This window comes from Sapajus apella, unplaced genomic scaffold (genome assembly GCF_009761245.1).
Source record: "Sapajus apella isolate SASKATOON/1434 unplaced genomic scaffold, GSC_monkey_1.0 scaffold28, whole genome shotgun sequence".
NCBI classification, from domain to species: Eukaryota; Metazoa; Chordata; class Mammalia; order Primates; family Cebidae; genus Sapajus; species Sapajus apella.
Window position 1 is genome coordinate 22602781 of NW_022436968.1, and position 13410 is coordinate 22616190.

The following is a 13410-nucleotide window of genomic DNA, read 5'->3' on the forward strand; positions in this document are numbered from 1 at the left end:
TTTATATTTTCATGTGGACAAAGGGCACAATGCCCCCAACCCTAACAATAGATTGGGATTTACAGGACTATTTCAATTATAACAGGATGAAGTTTCTAGATCTCAAACTAGAATCTCCAACAGACTCTAAGTTTAGTTTAACACGAACCCAAAGGCTTTTAGCCAGCATATTTATGGGCACTCGTGTCTACAAGTTTTTCTAAATAATTTTAACCATCCCCAGACTTGTAAGATAGCTTCACTTAGACCATGATGTCATTCTAACCAGCAAATGGGCAGCTTCTCATTCAGATTTAATTTTGATGTAACTGATAGTGCAGAAATAGGTAGGCTATACATATGCTGAGGACAGGAATGGTAAGTCAAGGTTTTTATCTCTTATGTTGTACTTTATGGCTATTTCTGTGGGTCTTTGGTGGGCAGGTATTTCTATTTGGTGTTTCCCAAGGTGATTTTATTTGTGCCATACAGTTTCTGAATAAAAACTGAGGATGAAGAGTGAACAGAGGGTGGAAAAAGATGATTAAACAGGACCTAATATTCTAGTTTTTTTTTTTTTTTAACAAGAACAGTTTCTACCTAAACCTATAAATTATGTCAGTTCAATCCCAACAGACCTCAATGATTCTAAGAACATGCAATATAAACTATTCTATATTTTCTCCTCAAAAAAAAAAAAAAATCTAGTTTTATTTATTTATTTATTTATTTAAGTATCCGGCTGATTGGCAGGCATCACGGCTACATCTTAAATGTGTGTTACAATGGCAATCTTCATTTTAATTTCTGATGAGAGGAGAGGAAGAAAGCCCACTCTGAAAAAACACTTAGGGTCCCTCCCCCCATCATACCTCTCGTTCCTCTGCATAAAAGAAGCTGTGCAATTACTAGGTGGCTAAAGATATCTGAGAGCATTCTCCTACAACCATTTACTCCCTGGGTCCTGCTGGAACTTCTGGCTCCAGGAATATCATAGAATCTAAGTGTCATGGATGTAAAGGTTAGAGGATTTCACAGCCAGGTGGAAAGAGGAAAAGAATAGGACATATCTCCCCCGTTCCCTGGTTGAGCACATCGCAATGCTTGACTCCCAGGAGCTGAGTATACACTCCTGTTTGCTTTTCAGAGTATTTTCCTTTTGGATTGGTAGATAGTTTTTAGCACTTCTTTACTGGGACTAGATAGAATCTTATTAATATTCCTAATTACTATTTAAAAGCATTCCCTTTCTATTATTTTAGAATAAATAGGGAGCACAAGATTATTTACCTGATTGTAGGGTTTAAATCCGAATTCACAGAGGCAATCCAATGACCAGTAGCAACCAATTTCATTCCTCTAACATGAAAGAGAGTACTGGTAACCCTAACCGTGGCATGGGAAGCTGGAGTGTCTCTGCACCTCTTGACTGGCATGCTGGGGAAAATGGTAACAGCAGGGCAGGCAGAAGTGTCCAAGTGCTCCCGAACACCAGCCACCACAGGCCGTGACCCTTTTCTGTGCACAGGGATTTCTTGCCCTGGACATCTCAACGATAAAATCTGCCTACGCTCTGCTAAAACCTACTGAAAAGAACTCTCCTGGTACTAGCTCCTCTGATTTTCTCTAACTAAAAATCCTTTAAGACAGTATGCATACTTACCCATGAGCCCAAACACACTTACGATTTGAAGCCCTTTATATAAAATATTTGGAGAGGGAGGGGAGGATGCATAAAGGTTGTTTATGAACTTACTTTCCGATTATACTCTCTCACTACAATTCACGTTGCAGTTACAGTTTATAGATGAAAAAGATATCTATTTTAAGGAATTTCATCTTGTAACCATTTTCTTAGTTTAATTCCTTTCAATGAGGCAGTTATACTCAATTTAAATGTCATCTAGGTAAATTAAATTTCTTAATACATTTCAACTACTTTTTTGACTAAAAATACATTCCCCAAGAGGGCAGAGGAGTACTATGTTTAAGTACAGGCTCTTATAAAGAAATAAAACTGCACACGAAAATATAGATTTACTGCCAATTTTACATGAATCCTATAAACAGCACTGATCTCCAATGGTCACAACTCTAATAAAGGATCTCAAATGGTACGTTATTTTATAAGTTATAAAATTTTACTTTACTCTTTCTAGATAATTATTTGAAGCAGTAGTCTTTGAATGAAGGAATGCACAAATCCAGAGAGTCCTTCTAATGACAAGGAATGTTTAAGTACAATTAGTAATATTTTTGAAAGCCAACAACTGTTTTCCAAAAAAGTGGTACTTTTTTTTGTTTCAAACCAGATCACAAATTACTGTATTTTTCTTACAATAGTGCTGAACTTTTATTTGAGGTTTTCTGTTTCTGAAAAGCAGACATGATGGATTGAAATAAAAGATAATTTATTGCAATGCTTACTTTCATGTGCAGAGAGAAGCAGTGTAATTGTAATTTACAGTAGCTGTCAAGAAAAATCCATCACAGATGACATTAAAATGACTTATTTTGCCTAAGCCACTTATTGTTTAAATGTGTGTAATCTAATAGAAAGAGATTATTTTTTAAAAATCTGCTTTATATTGTTCCAAATTAATATAAAACATATACTTATGAATTAAACATTAAAAACCACTTATTGATACTTTCATCATGACATTTACAAGTTTAAATTATTTTTAATTGAACTGTCACATATTTATGATGCATGAATCTACACATCCACAATATATTCATATGTACAGATCGTATAATCTAGAGATAATTATAAAAATACAGATTTAGAAATATTTTAAAGCAAATGGAGGTACAGTGAGTCTAATAACACTATGACCTAAAGATCACTAGGCATTCCTCACAAAGCAAAAGGGCCAAGAGAACTCTTTCCATTAAATCATTTTAGCTGATACTTCTTCAGAGACATTATCTTCTTTAGGTTTCAGAGGAGAATTCCAAAATTTCCTGTAGAGATCTCAAGGTTTTTGAAAACATAATACTAATACAATTCCCCTTGTTCTTTTCATAGTGTATCAATAGAGAGAGGCTATGCAAAAGATGGTGAATATCTTAAAATAAACAAGACCGAGTTGAAAGATGTTTGTAAACCTCTGGTCTGTAATGATTTCAAGTACTTTTGGCTTAAAGGTAAATACAGTTTGTTTACTTATTCCCCTAAGATTTTGCCAGAATAAGAAAAGGCAAGATAATAGGTGTCCAGAAACACTGCTCTAACACATCAGAACAACCATTTGTTAGAATCGGGGCCAGTTTCCTTTCTAGTAGCAGACATAAACCGTCTAAATAATGAAATGTATTAGGGTACAAGTAAAAAGTTCATTGTCTGTTATTTTTCACATAGTTTTGTAAGTGCAGTTGTTGGGACTGATCTGATTTTCAAAAAAGCTTGTACATGCAAATTCATACTCTGTGAAAACTGACCTTTGTATCCAGATAGCTAAAATCCAATGTCACTTTCAATTCTACTCTCTTCTTCTTCTTCTTCTTTTTATGTAGCTAGAATTAATGTAGTGAATATGTAATGAAATGCATTATCCTGCATGGAGATTTATCAGATTTTCCAACTGAATGCTATGCTTTGCTAGTACTAGCTGGAGTTCACCTGCATGTTGGTGTGGCGTGTGGCTCTTTTTTGTAAAGAGTTAAGTCGTACACAAAAAAAGGGAACAAAGGTCAGCACCCAGCCGCCACTTGAATGTGAGATTTTTCTTTTTATTCCCCTTGATGTATACTAGGCTCTGTGTTATTAGTCTTAATGATGGAAAATTGTAGTGTTGATACAAATCTTTTTTTCAAAGTAGTAGGCGGGAGCTCCATTTGTTAGTAAGTTTTTTTTGTGACTAAAAGCCACGGACAGTACATTTATGTAGCAGTAAAAGGCCTAGATGCTCTTTCCATAGCAGAGCTAATTATTCCTACTGTGACCTTACTGATCTAGCCTGTTCCTAGTACATCTCATCTGCACGCCTGTTCCTCTGTGTAGATGGTGTCAGAGAATATGAAAAACCCTATAATGAAACCATTTTCATGATGGAGAAAGGCTACTGGAGTTGCACTTGCTACAAAGAGGCTCAATTATATGAGTAATTGTGATAATTTTCTACATTCATAGCCTTCAATGGGGAAAAAAGAATGAGAGCCACAAAGGAAAATTACTTTAACAAGAAAGTACAGAGAGTAAAAATGGAAGAAGAGACAAAAAGGGGAAAAAATAACCAGAAAAAAAGTTTAAAAAATAGATCTGGAGGGAGGAATAGCGAGACAGGGAGAACAACAGAAATGCTCAAAAGCCCATGTGCAGCTGTGTTGCACAATTAAATTGAATTTTTTTTTCTGCAGTTGATGAATGTGACTACTGCAAATGTGCCTCTGTAGTTAGCTATCATTTGTTGTTCCGTGACAGGAAAAGGATAATTACCTCTCAGAGAGAATCAAAGGCTGACATGCCCTTTAGACACAGCCATGAATGCAGAGCTCGATAGAATGCTTGAATAAGAATCTAGTGTTCTCTGCCCCCTTCTACTGAAGAATAAATTTTGTTAAAATGCAAGAGCACCACCAGTAAATTTGTTGAACCCTAGGTGTTCAAAAATATGAGGTGCATCTATCGACTCATCCCATTTGCAAAAATAAAACTGCATTTTGAATTCATTTCTATTATATTCATGGACAGTAAGATAGTGAGATATGCATTAAATTTCTTTTCCCAGTAGGGGTCTGATTCAACATTTCCTATGAAAGAACAGAGAGACACTATCTTTTTTCCCAGGCTAGTTAGCCTATAATTTAAAACTGTCAAAAACACAATTTTGTTCAAAGTCTTCAATAAAAGCTTCTCAGATATAACCCAAAGAGATTTTACTAAAGTTTGATTCAGACACTGTTACAATATTTTTAAAGCCATAAATACATTTAACTGATATTTTACTGGCTTTTTTCTTAAAGTATTTGAAGGCTTACGAAGAAAAAAGGCAGCATCTTTTCAAGGTGACTAAGCCTTCCATCCTTTAGACAAATGGGAAGTATTCAATGGTTCATATTAATGAGAACAGTACTTTAAAGAGTGCTGATGTGATCATCTTTAACAAAATGCGTTACTTTAAAATGAAAACAGATATTTGGCATGTCTGCTTCAAAACAGTTATGGGGACAAAAAAAGACCTAAAAGTAGGTAACAGATTACAAAGAAAAGTCTTAAATTCAGAAAATACACATATACATAACACCCAAAAAGTAATGTCGAATACTCTAAAAAATAAACAATGATTTACAGGAAAAATGAACCAGGCAAAAAAAGAACAGAAGATCACCCTTTCAGGCTATTTGTTAATCTACCAATTGAAAGGTAAGGCTTGCTTGAACTGACACTTTTTTATCTTTGTATCGGAGAAATACATTTCATTTCCTTCCTTTATAAAATTTAGTTTTTCTCCTGTCTTATTAAAAATCCAAGGGTTGAGATGCTCATCCCCTTCTTAGGAACTCCCTTCCATATTTGGTGTGATTTTGAATAAAGGAACACTATAGACCAAAATGTCAAGCTATAACAAAAGCAGCCATGTAAATACTGCTTGCTCCTTCTGTAAGTTTCTTTGCTGACCCTGGTATAATTCACTTTTTTTTTTTTCAACTCAGGGAACAATATTGCAGCCTGGCAGTTCACATACTGATATCAGACTGAAATGATGGTTCTGAATCATAAAACATGTCATCAACTTTATACCAAGCCACCAATAACCTTTGTACCATTTGCCAACCCTCCCTTTACTTGTCAATGTAAGGCTTACCTGATTGTGTTTCCAATTACAGAGAAGGGAGCCCCTGCTCTGCAAGCTGCAATTGCTTCATCTCTACACCTCCTGGCAACCTCCACTAACTTTTTCCCACATTCGTCCACATTGCCCACCAAAAATGTTTCAGAGGTGTCTCCATGGTAGCCATTGTAATAGACCTAAACATAAGCAGAAATTTAAAAATATGTCCTTGTTTAAAAATCTACTTTCCTAAAGTGCACAATGTATTCATTTATGTATATAGTAGACTCATCTGTTTTACCATTCCAGAATTATTTGTTTGCCTATCATAAAAAGAAGAAATAGATATACTGAAATCTTGCAGAAATTAAAAAGATGAGGCCATGCAATGATATTGCAAAATGTAAAAGGAAATACATAGCTAGTATGGTTATTGCTCATAGCATTATGATGAGCAATATTACTGCAATATTTTGATTCCTCACTTTATTTCTGAGAAGACAAAATTACATAAGCAAAAATCAGTAGCCAAAGACCTTGATCTACAATTATCACAATAGGTTTGAAGAACCAAGAAGCATTTAACATAGTGAAAATTTCTTCAATGTCATGAAGACTTACTCGATCTTGTATTTACCAGTTCTACATTTGAAGTGATATTTAGTAACAAGAAGTAAGATAGACAAACAGGAGAATTTATTTCTAAGAACTGAAGTGGCTCCATACAGGAATGAAATGTGTTACAGAAAAATCCTATGTCTAGAACTGAAATCTTAATCAAATGTTCCAGATAGCAGAATGTTAACAGAAAACACGATATATGGATATTTAAAGAATTAGAATATAATAAAACGGACTTAAAAGCAAAATTACGGAAAATATAATTTTATCATTCTTCAGTGATTCAGAAGCCAAGCAGTATCTTGAAAGATACCAGATTCATTATAAATCAATGATTACCAAGCACTACAGTAAATATAAAAGGCAGAGGAGATTGTTTGGATACTGACACTTTGATATAGCATGGAATTTGCTACTTTGTATAAATTTGTCCTATCTAATTATTTTTCACATTTCTCTTGTTCATAAGGTATAATGTAGAAACTGTTACAAGAAATATATTTATCTGAGCTTTCGGTCTGTTGTGATACTGAATTAATATCTTAAATCTATATATTACTCTTCATTTTTTAAAAATGCTTCATACTCTGTAAAGGAAGCAAGAAAGGTCTTTATTAGATCTTCACTTTATAATTCAGGAAACTGAGGCATAGATAAGTAACTTGTTTAAGGTTGGTGGCAGAATACAGAGGTAGATTCAGATTAATATGATGGATTATTGGCTTCTAATCTAGTGTTTTCTCTACTATATCAAATTATCTTAATTACCTTGCAACAGAATAGTGTTTTACATATTTACTCCCACTTACAGTCCTTTGCAATCCAGGAAAGCACAAGTTTTTATTTTATATACTTGGCAGTATTTCACTTTGTTTCATAAGTTTTACAATTTTGAAAAAGTTTGAATGTTAATAAAGAAACTATTAAAAGTCTTCAGGAAACTTAGAAAAAGAACAGAGTATTCCCTTTGGACACAATGGAAACAGTATTTCACTCAAAAATTCAAAATTTTATATTCTTGTATTTCATTCAAAGTACAAGAATATTATTTCAAAATACAAAACACTAGTTCATTCAAAATACAAAAATATAAAATTTGCTAATATAAGCGTAGTCCAGAAAATGTGCAAATGTGCTTTTTAAGTAGAAATGTACTATTTTAAAAAATCTTTATTCACCTTTCCATATTACTTTTTGCTAGCTTTGAAAATGACTACTTGAAGCTGGGTGCAGTAGCTCACGCCTGCAATCCTAGTACTTTGGGAGGCTGAGATGAGAGGACTGCTTGAGACCAGGACTTTAAAACCAGCTTGGGAAACATAGTAAAACCCCATCTCCGCAAAACTAAAAAATTAGCCAGGTGTGGTAGCACATGCCTGTAGTTCTAGCTGCTTAGGAGGCTGAGGGAAGGATCATTTGAGCCCAGGAGTTCGAGGTTACAGTAAGCCATGATGGCACCACTGCACTCCATCCTGATTGACAGAGCAAAGCACTGTCTCTGACAAAGAAAGAAAAGAAAGAAAGGGAAAAAAAAGGGAGGAAGGGAGGGAGGGAGGGAGGGAGGGAAGGAAGGAAGGAAGGAAGGAAGGAAGGAAGGAAGGAAGGAAGGAAGGAAGGAAGGAAGGGAGGGAGGGAGGGAGGGTCAAAATGACTACTTGAAGCTGGGTGCCGTGGCTCATGCCTGTATTCCCAGCATTTTGGAAGGCTAAGAAGGGTAGATTACTTGAGGTCAGGAGTTCAAGACCAGCTTAGACAACATGGTAAAACCCCGCCTCTATTTAAAATACAAAAATTAGCTGGGTGTGGTGGCGAGTGCCTGTAGTCTCAGTTACACGGGAGGCTGAGACAGGAGAATTGCTTGAACCCTTAAGGCGGCGTTCCCAGTGAGCTGAGATTGTGCCACTGCACACCAGCCTGGGCAACAGAGCAAAACTCCGTCTCAAAAAAAAGAAAGACTACTTGAAAGATTCATTATTTACAGAAATACAATACTTTTGAAAGTCTGTCTTGTCTTATACCTTATTTATTTATTTTTCTGAGACAGAGTCTCGCTCTGTCATCCAGGCTGGAGTGCAGGGGCATGATCTCACCTCACTGCAACTGCAACCTCTGCCTCCCAGGTTCAAGCAATTCTCCCTGCTTCAGCCTCCTAAGTAGCTGGGATTACAGGCTCCAGCCACGACATCTTGCTAATTTTTATATTTTTAGTAGAGATGAAGTTTCGCCATGTTGGCCAGGCTGGTCTTGAACTCTTGACCTCAGGTGATACACCCGCCTTGGCCTCCCAAAGTGCTGGGATTAGGCGTGAGCCACAGTACCCGGCCTTGTACTTCATTTATTTAACAAATATTTATTGAGCAACTACTATGGACATTGCATTGTCTTTTTTTTTTTTTTTTTTTTTTTTTTTGAGATGGAGTCTCGCTCTGTAGCCCAGGCTGGAGTGAAGTGGCACAATCTCGGCTCACTACAACCTCTGCTCCCAGGTTCAAGTGATTCTCCTGCCTTAGCCTCCTGAGTAACTGGGATTACAGGTGTGCACCACCACGCCCAGGCTAATTTTTGTATTTTTAGTAACGATGGGGTTGGCTAGGCTGGTCTCGAACTCCTGACCTCGTGATCCGCCTGCCTCTGCCTCCCAAAGTGCTGGGATTAGGCGTGAGCCACAGCACCTGGCCCAGTACTTCATTTATTTAACAAATATTTATTGAGCAACTACTATGGACATTGCATTGTCTTTTTATTTTTATTTATTTATTTATTTTTTGAGACGGAGTCTCGCTCTATAGCCCAGACTGGAGTGCAGTGGTACTATCTCGGCTCACTACAACCTCTGCTCCCAGGTTCAAGCGATTCTCCTGCCTTAGCCTCCCAAGTAACTGGGATTACAGGTGCGTACCACCACACCCAGGCTAATTTTTATATTTTTAGTAGAGATGGAGTTTCACTATATTGGCCAGGCTGGTCTTGAACTCCTGACCTCGTGATCCGCCTGCCTCAGCCTCCCAAAGTGCTGGGACTATAGGTGTGAGCCACCACACCTGGCGCATTGTCTTTTTTTTAAAGAAAAACATTTTTCAACTTTCAAGGGGGAAAGAAATCTATTTTCTTATAATGTATACTTGATGTAAATAATTCTAAAATGCAATGAGTATTTTCTGATAGAAATATAGGATCTTATAATGGAGTCCTTCACTTAATAAAATATTTTATAAGAAATATAATTTGTTAAGATACTGTCCTATATGTTTCCTAGATTCCTTCACATTTCTAGACACTTGGAAGCATTTCACTTTGCTTTATAAGTTTTACAATTCTGAAATTATTTGAATGTTAAAAATAAAACTGTTTATTACGTATTCAGAAAACTTAGAAAAGGAATAGAGTAGTTTTTTTGGACACACTGGAAACAGTAGGGAAGAGTAGGTGACTTCATCCAAAATATTAAAGCGGTAACATTGCATTATAAGGTGACTAGATAATAGATGTAAAACCCTAAAATCAGGTTCAATCCAAAATAAAAGTGTATTATGAAAAGCACTTTATTTTAGGTATACTTCATAAAATACCTCCTTCCACATGATTCTGAGTTAGAAAGATACCAACGGGATGTTATGTGGAGCAAATGTTCAAGTATTCTAAGTAGGGCAAAATGGTACAGGAAATAGCAGCAGCAATAAAAAGAATCCTTGGCTATCTCCTCATATAAATTGATATTAAGAAAAAAGGTTGAGTTTACTTAAACAACTAAAAATTGGACTGAATCCCACCATTGGATTCCTTTTTTTTTTTTTTGAGACGGAGTTTCATTCTTGTTGCCCAGGCTGGGGTGCGATGGTGCAATCTTGGCTCACTGCAACCTCTGCCTCCCAGGTTCATGCGATTCTCCTGCCTCAGCCTCCTGAGTAGCTGGGACTACAGGCATGCACCACCACACCTGGTTAATTTTGTATTTTTAGTATAGACATGATGTCTCCATGTTGGTCAGGCTGGTCTTGAACTCCTAACCTCAGGTGATCTACCTGCCTCGGCTTCCCAAAGTGCTGGGATTACAGGTGTGAGCCACCACGCCCGGCCAGATTTCTATTTTTATCTCATTCTCCCTCTTACCTAAGTTTCATGGTCTAGGTACTATTCTTTTTTTTCTTTTCTTTTCTTTTTTCTTTTTTTCTTTTTTTTTTGAGACAGTCTCTCTCTGTTGCCAGGCTGCAGTCTCAGCTCACCGCAACTTCCACCTCCTGGGTTCAAGTGATTTTTCTGCCTCAGTCTCCTGGGTAGCTGGGACTACAGGTGTGAGCTACCACACCCAGCTAATTTTTCTATTTTTAGTAGAGACAGGGTTTCACCATGTTGGCCAGGGTGGTATTGATCTCTTGACCTTGTGATCTACCAGCTTCAGCCTCCCAAAGTGCTGGGATTACAGGTGTGAGACACTGCATAGATACTATTCTTAAAACACTTCTTTATTAATAGAAACTGTATTCCTTGAGTGTTGTCATTTCAACTAGTTCTCCTAAGATGTTTAAATTTTGTTTATTTATTTAAAAGGTATTTGTAAATCTTAGATGTACAGAACTTACTTATAATATACATAATCCAAAGGTATCATTACAAAAGTCTTTAAGAAAAAGAAATGTAAAAGTACATATAATCCAAGTCTGAGAACGGTGATAGGCTAAGAAAATTAGAAAAGGTTACCGCTTGAACAATTTGATGTCCCTATGTTAAATTACTTAGGCTTGTTATTTAAAAGAAAGATGATTAACCATTTGGTGAAAAACTTAAGTTCAGACAAAATACCACTCTGCTTGTATGCTCTAGGCACAAGGCTCTGTCTACCAGAAATGGAACTCAACATTACCTTCAGGGATTCTAATAAATCTAAGGAACACTGCTAGCAAAAGAGTTGCTGTCCAAATAGACTGACATACACGGGCCAATGTAGCCCCTAATGACAGAGTAAGATAATGACAGGCCCCACTCAAAATCAGCAGGAAGAGGAAGATCAATCTTGGCAGAGTGAAGGAAAAATGCTGGCTTTCTTCGTGTTAGCTCATCTCATACATATCTAGCTTCAGCAGCTGCCCAGTGCTGTGGTGCTCTGCGTTAACTACACAGTGGATCAATAACAATTACACCTTCTCAAAAACATGACACATAGCAGGATTGGGTTGACATTTCACTTAGGCCAACATTGATCTCAGTGCATCTGATTGCAGCCCTAAATTCAAGTCAGGCCTGGGTTTACTTGGAATAAACACAGAGTTAAAGACAAAAAAGGAAACCAGCTGCTTGCGTCTGGGTCTAGAAGTAAACAGCACTTCCACTGGTGCAGTTCACATTTTCAATCCACTCTTCCTGTTGCTACCAGCAATTCTGAAGTTGATCAAAGATGATTTTTTATATGATTTACTCACTGTGACATCAATGTTGATAATATCGCCATCCTGAAGAGGTCGACTAAAACGTAAACAGAAAAAAATTGGTGATAGACAGATCTCAATAAAACGAATAGAAAAATAAACACTTAATGACTAATATGACAAACCCAATGGGTTGCAATGATAATTTGGAGTGAAGGAGGAATAGACAGGACAACTAAATCTAATCTTTAACTTATTTCAAAAGATGCACTTAATTTTGCCAAGAACCGAAACAAGAGTTGGTAAGAAAAATTTGCCACATTTGGATTTTTATCACTTATATGATTAAAATCTAAGAAGTAAAAGACATATGTAATGTACAACCCATTTAGATTGTATACTGCTTTAACAAACATTAAATGGTGGTGTTGTGTCCATTTAGAAGTAAAATACTTCAAAATTTCTGTTTTATCATAATCAATTTCAGAAGTTTACCGGTGGGTTTCAATTGAACAATAGTGTCTTTCAACATGCTACAGATCTTAGCTTCATGTTTTAGTTTCCAAAGGAACAATATTTTATTAAGAAATGAATACCTGTCAGGAATACCATGACAGAGCACGTTGTTTACAGAGGTACAAACAGATTTTGGAAAACCTCCATAGCCTAGAGGTGAGGGATAGGCATTATGACTGATGATTTCCTGATGAACAAGAGCATCTATCTCTTCAGTTGTCATGTCAACCTAAAATGTTAAATAAAAAAATTGTGCAGCAACAATTGAAGACAATTCTTGTATTTATCAACTATGCTATAGCAACAACACTTCCATGTGAGACTGTATAAATCTACTATGATAAAACGGTACGACATTTGAATTAATTATGATTAGTGTTACAATCCTCGACTGTGCCTTGCAGACAATCATTTGGGCATATGATGGTGTTATGGACCATTAGGAAATAGAAATTTTAAACTCTAGGATCCTCTAAATCATTTGTGAGTCATTAAATGACATAACTCCCTTTTGGCCTGAAGATTTCAAAATTATGTTATTCGGCAATTCCTTCCTCTTTCTCAATAGTTGGTGCCCTCGGCTATTCAACGCATATGAATAAATGTTCAAAAGGTTCACCAGTTGAACCTTGAAAAGCTTGAAAAGTAGGTCAACCCACATCTTTTTATCTCAGTAAAACATTACCTGGTTTTGCAGCAATGGCATGGAGATAATGGTTGATATTTAAAAGACTGAGTCTAATACAGTTTGTAGAGATTTGATTTTAAGTAATCTTGATTTCTTTCATGGCAAAATAAATAAATAGAAAATATAAAAATATTTTTTGCTTACAAAAGGTATTCCAAACTAAATTGCTCCCAAACTAAAAGAAAACCAAAATTTAGTTTTATAAGCACGTGAAGACTATTTCCATAAATGTCATAAACATAAATAAAATTCTAAAACAAAATCTTTTATTAAAAATTAGCCATTTCTGGGCCGGGCGCGGTGGCTCAAGCCTGTAATCCCAGCACTTTGGGAGGCCGAGGCGGGTGGATCACAAGGTCAAGAGATTGAGACCATCCTGGTCAACATGGTGAAACCCCGTCTCTACTAAAAATACAAAAAATTAGCTGGGCATGGTGGCACGTGCCTGTAATCCCAGCTACTCAGG

At 36.3% G+C, this 13410-nt stretch overlaps 1 protein-coding gene across 5 annotated transcripts in view; it reads right to left on the reverse strand.

The window, feature by feature from the left end:
* Nucleotides 1-13410, reverse strand: part of METAP1D (methionyl aminopeptidase type 1D, mitochondrial) — a 92706-nt gene that overhangs the window by 5495 nt on the left and 73801 nt on the right. For all 5 annotated transcript variants that reach the window (XM_032292955.1, XM_032292956.1, XM_032292957.1 and 2 more), the window contains 3 exons: nucleotides 12337-12485; nucleotides 11795-11837; nucleotides 5790-5953 (listed from right to left, as the gene is read on the reverse strand). In XM_032292955.1, coding sequence (XP_032148846.1) covers nucleotides 5790-5953; nucleotides 11795-11837; nucleotides 12337-12485 — 356 coding nt within the window. The remainder of the gene's footprint in view (nucleotides 1-5789; nucleotides 5954-11794; nucleotides 11838-12336; nucleotides 12486-13410) is intronic.